Source organism: Strix uralensis, chromosome 34 (genome assembly GCF_047716275.1).
Source record: "Strix uralensis isolate ZFMK-TIS-50842 chromosome 34, bStrUra1, whole genome shotgun sequence".
Lineage (NCBI taxonomy): Eukaryota > Metazoa > Chordata > Aves > Strigiformes > Strigidae > Strix > Strix uralensis.
In genome coordinates this window covers 3,555,820-3,567,439 of record NC_134005.1, presented here as the reverse complement: position 1 = coordinate 3,567,439, position 11,620 = coordinate 3,555,820, and the positions used below count along the sequence as shown (strand labels likewise).

Sequence of the window (11,620 nt, the reverse complement as noted above, 5' to 3'; positions counted from 1 at the left end):
AAGCTGTAAATCCTTAAAAAAAAAAAAAAAAGCCCAGCTAGGCTGGAGGCGTGCGGCTGCCGTTGGCGTAGCTCGTTAGCAAACGATGCGCCCGGCTGATAACGGGACGGAATAAAACCTGGATTCACAGCCGAGCGCAACAGCTGAAAGAGGAAGGAAAAAGAGCCATAAGGTACGTCGTTTAATTTACTGGATACCTGTTTTTCTAGAAATTTTTGCTTGTCTGCTGCCTATTTGCCTGGCGGTCGAATAAACCAAACATCCTTGTTTTTATCATCCGGATACTTGGGAATGAAAGAACGGAAAATTGAACGTTACGGTTGGTTGGGATGGGGGCTGAGGGCATTAAAAACATTAATAATAATAATAATACTATAACAAATACAGTTTTAACAACTATTATTGATAATTATCATTATTATTTCAGTTTTTCCCCCAAATGAATGTTAGTCCTTTGGGGTCCTGGTCAATATTCGGTCAATATAAAAGGGAATCGCGGAGCGGCAGAGATACTCTATTGTTTAGGGCTTAAAATGAATTTTTTTCAGTTTTTTGGGCTGCTGGGGCACGAGAGGTGAAGAGGTGCAACAGGCTTAAGTTGTTTTTTTTTTATGCGCACGGTTTTCTCCTTTACAAATAACTAGCTTAACCTGTTAATTTATTTTTTTTAGAGAAATTGACAACAGGAGTTTTTGTGTGTTTGCAAAAATAAAACTTGCAAAACCAAAACGTGCAAATTTGTTCAGTTTTAGTTCTGGAGTTTTGGTAAAATAGAAAAAAAAAAAAAATCACTATAATTAGAGTTGGATGAAAATGATGGTTTGTGCGTATTTAAGAGGAGTTTTCAGGGAGGAAAAGAAATCGCCCAGTGGTGAATCACGACATCGTCCGTGTGAGTTGAATTATTCTGAACACGAGAACGATTGCGCTCGGCCCTTACAGCAACGCGTGCGTGAAGGGATGTGGTTTGAGACTGGAATAATTTCTAGAGTTTTCCAAAACTGCTATTTTTGTTTTCCTTCTATAACTGCGTTCGTCTGGGTGTAGATGGAAAAGAAGAAATTCAGCAAATTGGAAATTTTATTAATCGTCCTCTTCTGTTTGGTGGTGGCCGTTGCCTGTGTTCTCATCGGGGTTTTAGCGACGAGCGAAACCGTGTCCAAAACCACCCGTAAGTGCTGATTTCTGCTGGTGAATCGGGAAAAAAGTCCCCATCTTGAACTTTTTGGATCTCTTTGAAAGATTATGTGTAATAGAGTATGTTAAAATATATCGGAATGTAATATGAAATATGTAATAGATGATATAAAATACATATACAACGTGTAATTTATAATTTATAATATAAACGATAATTTATAATATAAATTATAAATGATAATTTATATTATAAATTATAAATTATCATTTATAATATAAATTATAATTTATAACATAAATTATCATTTATAATGATATTTTATATATCATTTATAATGATATTTATAATAATGAAATTCATGTTATAAATTATAATTTATATACAAATAGATTAAAATGTATATAAAATATAATAGATATTTTAGATATAATAAAAGAGATTTTAGATATAACAAAATCTCTATAATAAATAGAGATTTTAGATATAATAAAAATCAAAACAATTCTTTTATAATCTGCAGAAATTGCGCACTGCCCCAGGATCTAGTGGGGAATTATTTCCATGCTCACTGCGATCAGAATCTTCAAGAACGTGGAAAATCACCAACCCCCCGCCCCCCCTCCCCGCACCGAACGAGAATAAACATTTTTCTTCTGCCCTTTGCAAAAATTATGACGGGACTTGCTGTTTTTTCATTTTATCGTTTTATCATTTACTGCCCTTTTATCATTAACCAAAGGTGAACTGGAGTCACGTGCCCATAACAGGGATGATGCTGAACTGCAGGAATAAACGGGGTGACGCGTAATTAAAGGCAAATTTTATTCCCCCCTAAACCTCAATTTCCTTTTGCTTCATTTTCTAAAAAAAGACGGAGGGAGACAAGGCCCGGCTGTCCAGAGACAAAACGATAAACCTGACATATTTTTGTTGTTTCAGTCCATCAGAAATCCCTTGTCTTAGAGACACCCCCTCTAAAAACCTGGAAAAATGGCGTTTTTCTGTCTTTCTCTGGAACGGTTGCACAGAATTGTGTAAAAGGGGCGAGTCAGCGGAGGCTGAGGCTGTTGGAAGTGACGTTCGTGGTTGGAGACTCTCGAGAGGACGAGATACAACTTGGGAAAATCGTTAAAAGGACATTTAATAATTGTCATAATAGTAGAAGTAGCAGCAGCAGTAATATTAATGCTAATAGTAATAATAATTTTAATTTAAATTATTGAGATTAACCCCTTCGTTTCTCTGCCTCACAGAATTCTCCCCCAGCTGCCCCAGCGTCGGAACAGCCGAGCGGATCGACTGCGTCCCGGACCAAGTAGCCACCAAGGTCTGAAAACACGAGAAAAAGAAGCAAAAATAAGAAAGTTTTCTAGCCTAACACCTATGGAATATATCACTCCCATTTCATAACAAAAGAAATTACGTTGTTTATGCCAGAGCAGATTTTTTTAACCATTTTTGAACTGGCAAATGCCTGAATATTTTTTGGTGATGTGCAGCCACGGATAATAACCGATTTCACCAATTTCAGCCCATTACCAAGTTGCGTTTTTCTCCTTGAGGGAGCACTTGGAGCAGCGACAAAGTCAGTCCTACTGATTTAAATTTAAATCGGGAACAAAATTGCGCCAACACCGACCAATTTGGAAATATCTCCACTTTGCCGAAACTGCCTTTTTTTTTGGGTTTTAAAATAAAAATTAATCCATCGTGACGCGTAAGATTTTCAGGCTGTGATATTGCAACATTTTCTGAGGCAAATTGAGTCTCCGTCGCTTTCTCACGTTGGTGCCGTCTCGATGACAGAGCACAGAATTAAGAAAACGAGGTGAATTATCTCAGTTTTCCAGCAAAACCCACTGTCGTAATGTCATAAAATAATATTTAACACCATTTGGCTGCTAAAGCCGTAATTAAAGGTCAAAATGACGGCAGAGCCCTCGTTTCCGTGGGAGACGGCACGTAGCGCCGGAGCAGACTTGCAGATCATTTTAATCTTTAATTAATATCTCGGAGCCGGCTGTGCCCCAAGTGACTGACATTAAATATTAACTTATTGTTAAATATTAATATTTAAAAGTATTAAATATTGCTGAATTTGAGGATAAAAGCAGAGAAGCAACGCGGCCATCCCTTATTGCGGGAAATCTTGCCGCGTGTGTCGCAGATTCCGTTTATCTATTTATTGATTTACGTCTTTCTTTATGCCCTTTTTCATTTATTTATTCTTTATTTTTTTGCGTCACCCGTAAGGTTTACCTGGGTTTTTTCAGAAGGTGGAGCAGAGCGGGGGCGCAAAGCGAACGAGCTGAAAACCCTCAATTTCCATCGTGAAGGGTTGATTTTTTGAGTTTATTTCAATAATAAGGAATAACGAAGGTGGTTTTACGGTGCCTTTTTTAACCGTGACGTGGTAAAAGCTCTTTGAGAAATTGACAATTAATTTAAATTATGTGTAAACTCGTTTGTCTGATGGGAAGTCTCGCTTTCCTCATGCGCGCAAAATACATGTAAAAATCCAGGAAACGAGTGTGTATAACTAGAATTATCAAAAATACTTATTTATTAACCGTGTGTGGGATGGAGCGAGTTGCTATTCATTAACCGCTCGCTGCCAACGAGGGCGAAGTTTAACGAGGCAAGAAAACGCCCTGAAAAATGCCCCTCTGGTGGCCGGGACACGTCCCCTGGGGATTTCCTGACCAATGGGTCCATTTCTGAGGGTTTATGTCAAATAACGGAGCGGTTACACGCGCAGCCGCCCCCGTTCCTGGGGCAGAGTTCAGGAGTTACGGCTTAAGCCGCGGTAAAACCTCCGCCTGCGCCTGCCTGAGCCTGGGCCGGGGCTCCTGGTGCCGGTCTCTGTCGGGGGGTTTATGGCCCCGGGGCGGGCGGCGGGTGTGAATGTTTATTTACACGAAGGAAATGGCTTTGAGAATGACGCAGATGAACGTCTGGGTGGACTCTGCTCCTCCCTGGTGCTGGGCGTGAACGTTATAGACTATAAAATGTGTATTATAAAAGTTTTTTTAAAAAATATATCTACTGTGTTTATATAGAGAAGTATATCTATAAAAAGTATTTAGAAACAAATATACCGTACCACATATAATATAATACAGAACAACACAATATTATATAGTATATATTTTATATATATTAAAAAAATATAAAGTATAGCTAAATAAATAATTTTTTAGGTCGACTGCTCCTTTCGCAGAGCTGGGCGTGAAGGATCCCGTCTCTAAAATATACGTACCGTAAAAGTTTTATATGTATGTGTATAGAAAAAGTATTTATATAGGAGTGTGGGGTTTTTTTATGTATAAAGTACATAAAATTAATATGCCATATATAATATAATATAAGACATAACAATACAACATGAAATATGTAACATTACATATATAATTTATGCATAGAAATCTTTATATATAAAGAAATAATTTTCCAGGTGACTCTGCTCCTTTCTTGGTGCTGGACGTGCAAGATACCTCCTATAAAATATATATACTACTACGAAATTTTTTTATAAATATATATTTATGTGTGCGTGATGCTTCCTGAAAGTGCAAAGTCATGAATAGTCATGAGGATTATTTAAAGCCTTATTTAAATATTCTCATTTGAATAATTTTATTTAAATAGTCCTTCCTCTAGGAAGAAGAAAGAGTAATTGGAAGATGGCAAAGCACCTTAGAAAACTGGAAAAAGGGAATCTTAGCCAACTAGGCGCTGGGTCACCTCTGATACCGAAGAATAATTCTTTATTAATTAGTCCTTACGGTCGTTAAGGATTTAAAGAGCCGGGTTGAGTAGACGGAGCTGGGTTTATCTTTACAGACCCACGTCCTGGGTTGGGCTGAGGCCGTTCACGGGCGCAGCCCTTTGCTCCCCGCGACGTTCCCCGCGTATCACTGTGACACTTTGACCCTGGGAATGATTTATTTCATTAACGGCAGAAAAAAAAAAAAAAATTAAATTGATTTATGACCCAAATCTTCCCTTCAGCAGCAGAATGCGTTTAAAAAGTGGGTGAATATTTGATTTCTAACCGCAGCGTGAAGGCGGCCGCTCCGTTGGGCTGGAGGGGTCGGTGTCGCCACACCCAGAGTCGCGTTTTAACCGATGGATAGAGCCGCTTGTTTTGGGGGATTTTTTGATGTTTATTAAAAAAAAAAAGGTGTTTTTTCTCCATTTGTGGCTCTGCAGAACTCACCCGCACGTTTCTGCTGTTGGGTTGACATGAGCGATGCCGGGGGGCTGATGCACCCAGCGGAGATGCCCGTGCGACACGAAGGAGCCCGCGGCGTTGTCTCTGTGCTCAAATTATTGTGTTTTTCACTGTTTTAAGAGCAAACCCAACCCTCGCTTTTATACATCCTCAGCGCATCACCTTTTCTTCACCCTTTTTGTGGCTCTCACAGCCACAAATTGGTATTCTTTAATTATATGTTCAATATAATTCAATCATAATATCAATTCGATGGTATCCAATAATTTCTTTAATGGATTTGCGTCACTCGTGGCTTTAAGAAAGAACAAAATTCCAGAATCCTCATTTTTTTCAGAACTAATAAGCAATATTTCACATCGAATCCCCCAAACAACTTGTCCGTGCTCTTTGCCACAAACGGACCCAAGAGATCGTCCAGTGGCGGAGTCGAGCTGGTGGCAAATACCTGAGAGGGTTTGCTGTCGGGTGCAGTTTGTGACGGGATTTATTTGCCTGAAAATCTCCTTTTTTGGGCCAGAGCCTCTGCGTCCTCCGCGGCTGCTGCTGGAGCCCCCAGAGCGACACCAACGTGCCGTGGTGCTTCTTCTCCTCCAACCACGGGTACCGCGTGGACGGTGGGCTGCGAGCGACTCCGGAGGGTGAGTTGACACCGAAGCGCCCAGAACTAAATGCGTGCAGATTGCCATTGCAATATAATTAATGATTTGATTTGATTTGATTTGATTTGATTTTACTTTTATTTTGTTTTTATTTTGTTTTGTTTTGTTTTGTTTTATTTTGTTTTATTTTACTCCTATTCTATTCTATTCTATTCTATTCTATTCTATTCTATTCTATTCTATTCTATTCTATTCTATTCTATTCTATTCTATTCTATTCTACTTTATTTTATTTTTCTTTATTTTATGTTATTTTATGTTATTTTAGTTAATTTTACTATTTTATTTTATTTTATTTTATTTTATTTTATTTTATTTTATTTTATTTTGTTTTGTTTTGTTTTGTTTTGTTTTATTTTACTCTATTTTACTCTATTCTATTCTGTTCTACTTTATTTTGTTTTTTTTATTTTATGTTATTTTATGATTTTATTTTAATTTATGTTATTTTATGATTTTATTTTATGTTATTTTATGATTTTATTTTATTTTATTTTGTTTTGTTTTATTTTATTATATTTTATTTTATTTTATTTTGTTTTATTTTGTTTTGTTTTATTTTATTTTGTTTTATTTTATTTTGTTTTGTTTTATTTTGTTTTGTTTTATTTTGTTTTGTTTTATTTTACTCTATTCTATTCTAGTCTATTTTATTTTTCTTTATTTTATGATTTTATTTTATTTTATGTTATTTTACAATTTTATTTTATTTTAGTTAATTTTACTATTTTATTTTATTTTATTTTATTTTATTATTTTATTTTATTTTATTTTATTTTATTTTATTTTATTTTATTTTATTTTCTGAAGTGCATGTAGGGATAGGACGGGGGGTGATGGCTTTAACCTGACAGAGGGCAGATGTAGGTCAGATCTAAGGCAGAAATTCTTCCCTGTGAGGGGGGTGAGGCCCTGGCACAGGTTGCCCAGAGGAGCTGTGGCTTCCCCCTCCCTGGAAGGGTTCAAGGCCAGGTTGGACGGGACTTTGGGCAACCTGGGCTAGTGGCAGGTGTCCCTGCCCGGGGCAGGGGGTGTCACTGGGTGGGCTGTGAGGTCCCTTCCCACCCAAACCCCAATCAGAGATTCCACAATTCTGTGATCTCACTCCCCCACCCGAAGGGTTCCAGGCCACGCTGACGCGTCTGCCCTCACCTTCGCTTTTCGGGAGCGACGTCGCCACCGTCCTCCTCACGGCGCAGCACCAGACGCGGAGTCGCTTTCGCTTCAAGGTGAGATTTTCGCTTCGTTCTCGGCGGGATTCGGGCCTGGCTGGAGCGCGAGGGAGATGCTGGGGGGTTACAAGGGCACATTAATTCCCTTTCTCGCCCCGTGACTCCCACCAAAACACAACCTGCCACTTCCAACGGAAAATTTTGACCAGGAGGGTCTTTTTTGTACCCAGAGGAGCAAAGGTTTACAGGATTTGTGTGTGAAAAATGGCAAATCTCTTTAAAAAGATCAGCTTTTACTTTCTTCCTTCCCCCCACTGCCCGTCTGTGGAAAACGGTTTTGCACCAAATACGTTTATTTACGGGTGTCTCATGACTGTTCCAGCGGAAAGCTTTAACGCTTCCAAAGCGCTTTGCATTTTACGGAAAATTCGGTGCTCAGTGCATAATAAATATGCCAAAATCTGTGGATTTGGGGCTGGACAGGACTTCTGTTGTCTGGCGTTTTTTTTTAATTTGGTGGGTTTTGTTTTGTTTTGTGAGTTTTGGGTCTGGTTTGCTTTTAAAATATTTTTATTTTTAATTTTTAAACCCTTTTTATTTCTTTTTTTTTCTCTGTTTTTTGTTTGTTTGTTTGTTTTTGTTGTTTTTTGTTCGGTTTTTGGTTTTTGGGTTTTGTTTTTTTTTTTTCCCCCCAAATTTTAAAATTTTCTTGGGGCTGGAGTGTGTTTGCCACGTGTTTTCCTGCCAGAAATCTGGAAGTCAGGCAGGGTTTGGCTCCATGTAGAAAGACTGAAGACGAGATGCTGAAGAAGGGCCGGGCGATGCCTACAAACACGGTCCTGCAGAATTCTGCCTCCTGCGTATTTCCAAAGGGAAAAATACCCTCAGATCAAGCAATAATGGGAAATTCTCTCATTACTGCCCAAATAAAGAGGCTGAATAGGTTTGCGCAGTCTGGATTTTGCCGTTTATTGATGTTGGCCTCTTGTGACGCTGTTTTGGAAACAGGGGGGGATTTTTGGCCAAATGAAATTGGGATGGTTGGGCTGGGAAGTGTTAAAACGACACGTTAATTTCTAAATTACTTATTTTGTTCTTTAAACATTTGTTTTTCTTTAATCCTACGTAGATCACTGACCCTAAAACACAAAGATTTGAAGTCCCTCATGAGCATGTGAGACCTTTCAGTGGTCCGGCAGCCTCCGACTTAAAATATAAAGTTGATGTCCAGCAAAATCCCTTTGGCATCAAGGTGACCAGAGCAAGCAACGGACGAGTTTTGTGAGTAAATTTTGGGCTTTTTATCCATAAAATCGTGTTGCCATCTGTTTTCTCAGAAGGTCTGGGTTGCTTTGGGTGTCTTCTGAACTGATTCTGAACTGATTCTTCTCTTCTTTTGGTGGATAAAAAGCATGAAAAAACTCTTTCTGCATAAAATTTGGGAGATGGGGAGGTCTAACGCACCGGGTTTGGCTTTTTCCACGTTGGTTCTGTGCCCTCTTCTCCCCACAATCCCAGGGAGAATTGACAAATTGTGCCATCGATTCATCAGTAACGATCAGTCTGGCCCAACGTCACCTTTTTACTTCATTTATCACATTTTATTTATGATGCTCCTCCTCAAGTTCTCAACCCCCCAAAACCAGGCGGTGTTTCAGGTGTGTGATAGGAGACTGTTTAGTACCAACCAGGGCTAAGCTGGTCCTTGAAAACCGCAAGTAAAATATTCAAACTGCTTCTATACTGAGGGATTTTAATCCCTTTGTTTTCTAAAAAAACCCCAGAACTAGAGAAAGCAAAGCTGGACCAACAGCCTTGCACCGAGACCCAGTGAAAGGCGGAAGCCTCAGGGGTAAATATTTATGAAATCAATTAAAATGTGATTACTTAGCCGACCACTAGCAGAGTCAGATTGCTATCAACTCTTTAATTAATTAGGATTTATATTTTTTCTTGTTATTATTTGCTTTCTTAAAAGCCTCTCTAAAGGCTGATTTACCGTTAGCGAGCATGTGACGGATGGAGGGTGCTCAGGACCGGTTCAGTCGGCACGTGGAGGGGAGAATAATTTAATTCGGTTGGACCCGTTTGAAAGAGCTCTAGAAGATCGTTTAAATTTTCCTTAGGTTTTGATTTAATTTGGAAGAAAAAACGTTGGGGTGCTTGAAACATGGTTTTGGACGTTGCTTAAATTTTCCTTAGGCTTTTATTTAATTTGGAAAAAAAATAAAGTTGTGTTTTATGGTTTCAATAAAAAACCCTCCAATGACTAAATTTTTATTAAAAACAGTATTTTTGCTGCAGTATGCAACGTGACTGGTTTTGGTCAAATTATATTTGATAAAATTAGCAGCGGCACGTGATGCAAACATTTTCTCAAATAACGGCTTGGGGTTTTTTGGGGGGGTTCAGTGATACTAATGGATCCGACCTTCAGCACCAAAACTTTTCTGCACCGTTTCGTGGTTCCGCCAGGTTCGACACCACCGTCGGCCCGTTGCTGTACGCGGAGCAGTTCCTGCAGCTCTCCATCAAGCTCCCCAGCAGCAACATCTACGGGGTGGGCGAGCACGTCCACAAGCGATACCAGCACGACGTCAACTGGAAAACCTGGCCCATCTTCAACAGGGACACGGCCCCTTCCGGAGTAAGCACTTGTTTTATTCCGTTTTTCTTCATTTCAGGTAAATTCTGGAATCTGGCCATAGTTGGCACATTAACAATATCCCCTGAGGTTTTATTTCCTTGCCAAGTGTCACAAAATGTGAGATACCACCGAATAAATTCCTGTTGAGTAGCATTTTGTAAATATTTGGGTTGAATTTCTTGGGTTTTGCTGCGAATCAGCTGATGAACATCCATACCTGACAGGCGTGGCTTTTTTGCCTTTTTTTTTTTTTTTTCCCTGCTCATGCGCTGCTGTGTGCAAAATTCGGTAAATGCAGCGTTTTCCCTTCCGCGGCATCGAATCTCAGGAAATAGCGCAGAGTTGCCCTTAGCAGCTGTTGCTTGGCAAAGCAAAACAAGTCTGCCAGCAATTATTTTGTTTCTACATTTTCTGCCTTTTTTTGAGGTGATTTCGAGGGCGTCCGGTTTCCAAAAACTGTAAAAGCGTATTCTTCCATCTGCAGTGAGATGTTTTATCCTGAATCCGTGAGTTTTTGACACTATATCACTGCATTAACTCACAAAGTTTGTGATTTAAATCAGTCATTAGTATTTATACTTATTTTTTTTTGCTTATTGCTTTTTTTGACTTGGATTCCCACACACAACGTTTTTTTGGGGACACTTTGGGGGAAAATAGTCAAATGTTATTGCTGTGCTTATTGATAGATTTTGGGCTTGATGAGAAAAAGGAAAGATTTGGTAGAGTGTGTAAGTGCTTTACAAGGTAATGTTGCAAAAAATCCCCAATAAAAAACATTAAATTTCTGGTGTATAATCAACAACAGGGAGCAAGAAAAATAACGTAGATCCTGAAAGAAGAAATAATAAGTATATTTTTACATTTTATTTGAGTCTCTAAACCAGCTTATTTATAACGACAGCATCTCAAACGCAATTTAAAATTGTTTTTCATTGTTTGAGATAATAATCATGAGATCAAACGAGTATTACGTGGAGGTTGTTTAATGTGGCACCAACCCTTACGCTGGATTTAGAGTAAGTCCTGAAGGCTCTGGCTGAAATAGGGGTGACACGGAGAGGGTTTGGGGAGAAGCTCGGTTTGCAGTTAATTAATGTTTTAGAAGAAAAAAATGTTTCAAAATTTTGAGACATTGTCTGTGGGCTGATAACACCTGCTTTGATTTTTGAACCGAAAACTGGGATTTGCCTCATTATCAACGAAACTTATTGTAGAAAATCTCTCCTTTATTTTCTTTCCATCCTTGCTAGAGATGCAATTTATAATCTCCATCTCTGAAATAATGGGTCCGTGGAGGTTCTTATCCAAACAGCGCAAATTTGGGGTAGATTTCCCAAAGTTGTGCTTTCAACTAAAGACATTCCCATAAAAGAGAGAAATAAAAACAATGAGGTTAGTATCGGCAATTTTATTTATTGCTGTTTGTTTCCTTTTGACAAGTTTAACCTCAGATGTGATACATTTTTGAGATGCCCCAGGGTGTATATAGTTCTTGTTGGGTTGGTTTGTTTGGGTTTTTTTTTGTTGTTTTTTTTTTTTTTTTTTCTTTTTTTTTGTTTTGTTTTGCTTTTTGGGTTTTTTTGGGTTTTTTTGGTTTTTTTTTTTTTTTTTAATCAGCTTTTCTGTTTTCCTTTAAGAACATGGATAACTTATACGGCGCTCAGACTTTCTTCTTGTGTTTGGAAGACAACACCGGAGCCTCTCTTGGCGTTTTCTTGATGAATAGCAATGCCATGGGTAAGGATGTCTTCTCCATAAATA

General features: G+C 38.6%; 1 protein-coding gene across 4 annotated transcripts in view; it reads left to right on the top strand.

Moving 5' to 3' along the window:
* Positions 1-11,620, top strand: part of LOC141936838 (maltase-glucoamylase-like) — a 56,030-nt gene continuing 44,410 nt past the window's right edge. The window contains exons 1-8 of one of the 4 annotated variants that reach the window (XM_074854170.1): positions 1-172; positions 1,048-1,171; positions 2,395-2,468; positions 5,896-6,016; positions 7,157-7,266; positions 8,339-8,490; positions 9,685-9,856; positions 11,497-11,596. In XM_074854170.1, the coding sequence (XP_074710271.1) occupies positions 1,048-1,171; positions 2,395-2,468; positions 5,896-6,016; positions 7,157-7,266; positions 8,339-8,490; positions 9,685-9,856; positions 11,497-11,596 (853 nt within the window). In that variant the 5' untranslated portion in view covers positions 1-172. Of the gene's footprint in view, positions 173-1,047; positions 1,172-2,394; positions 2,469-5,895; positions 6,017-7,156; positions 7,267-8,338; positions 8,491-9,684; positions 9,857-11,017; positions 11,597-11,620 lie in introns of those variants that run through there. The other 3 variants (XM_074854171.1, XM_074854172.1, XM_074854173.1) reach the window with 3 other exon arrangements.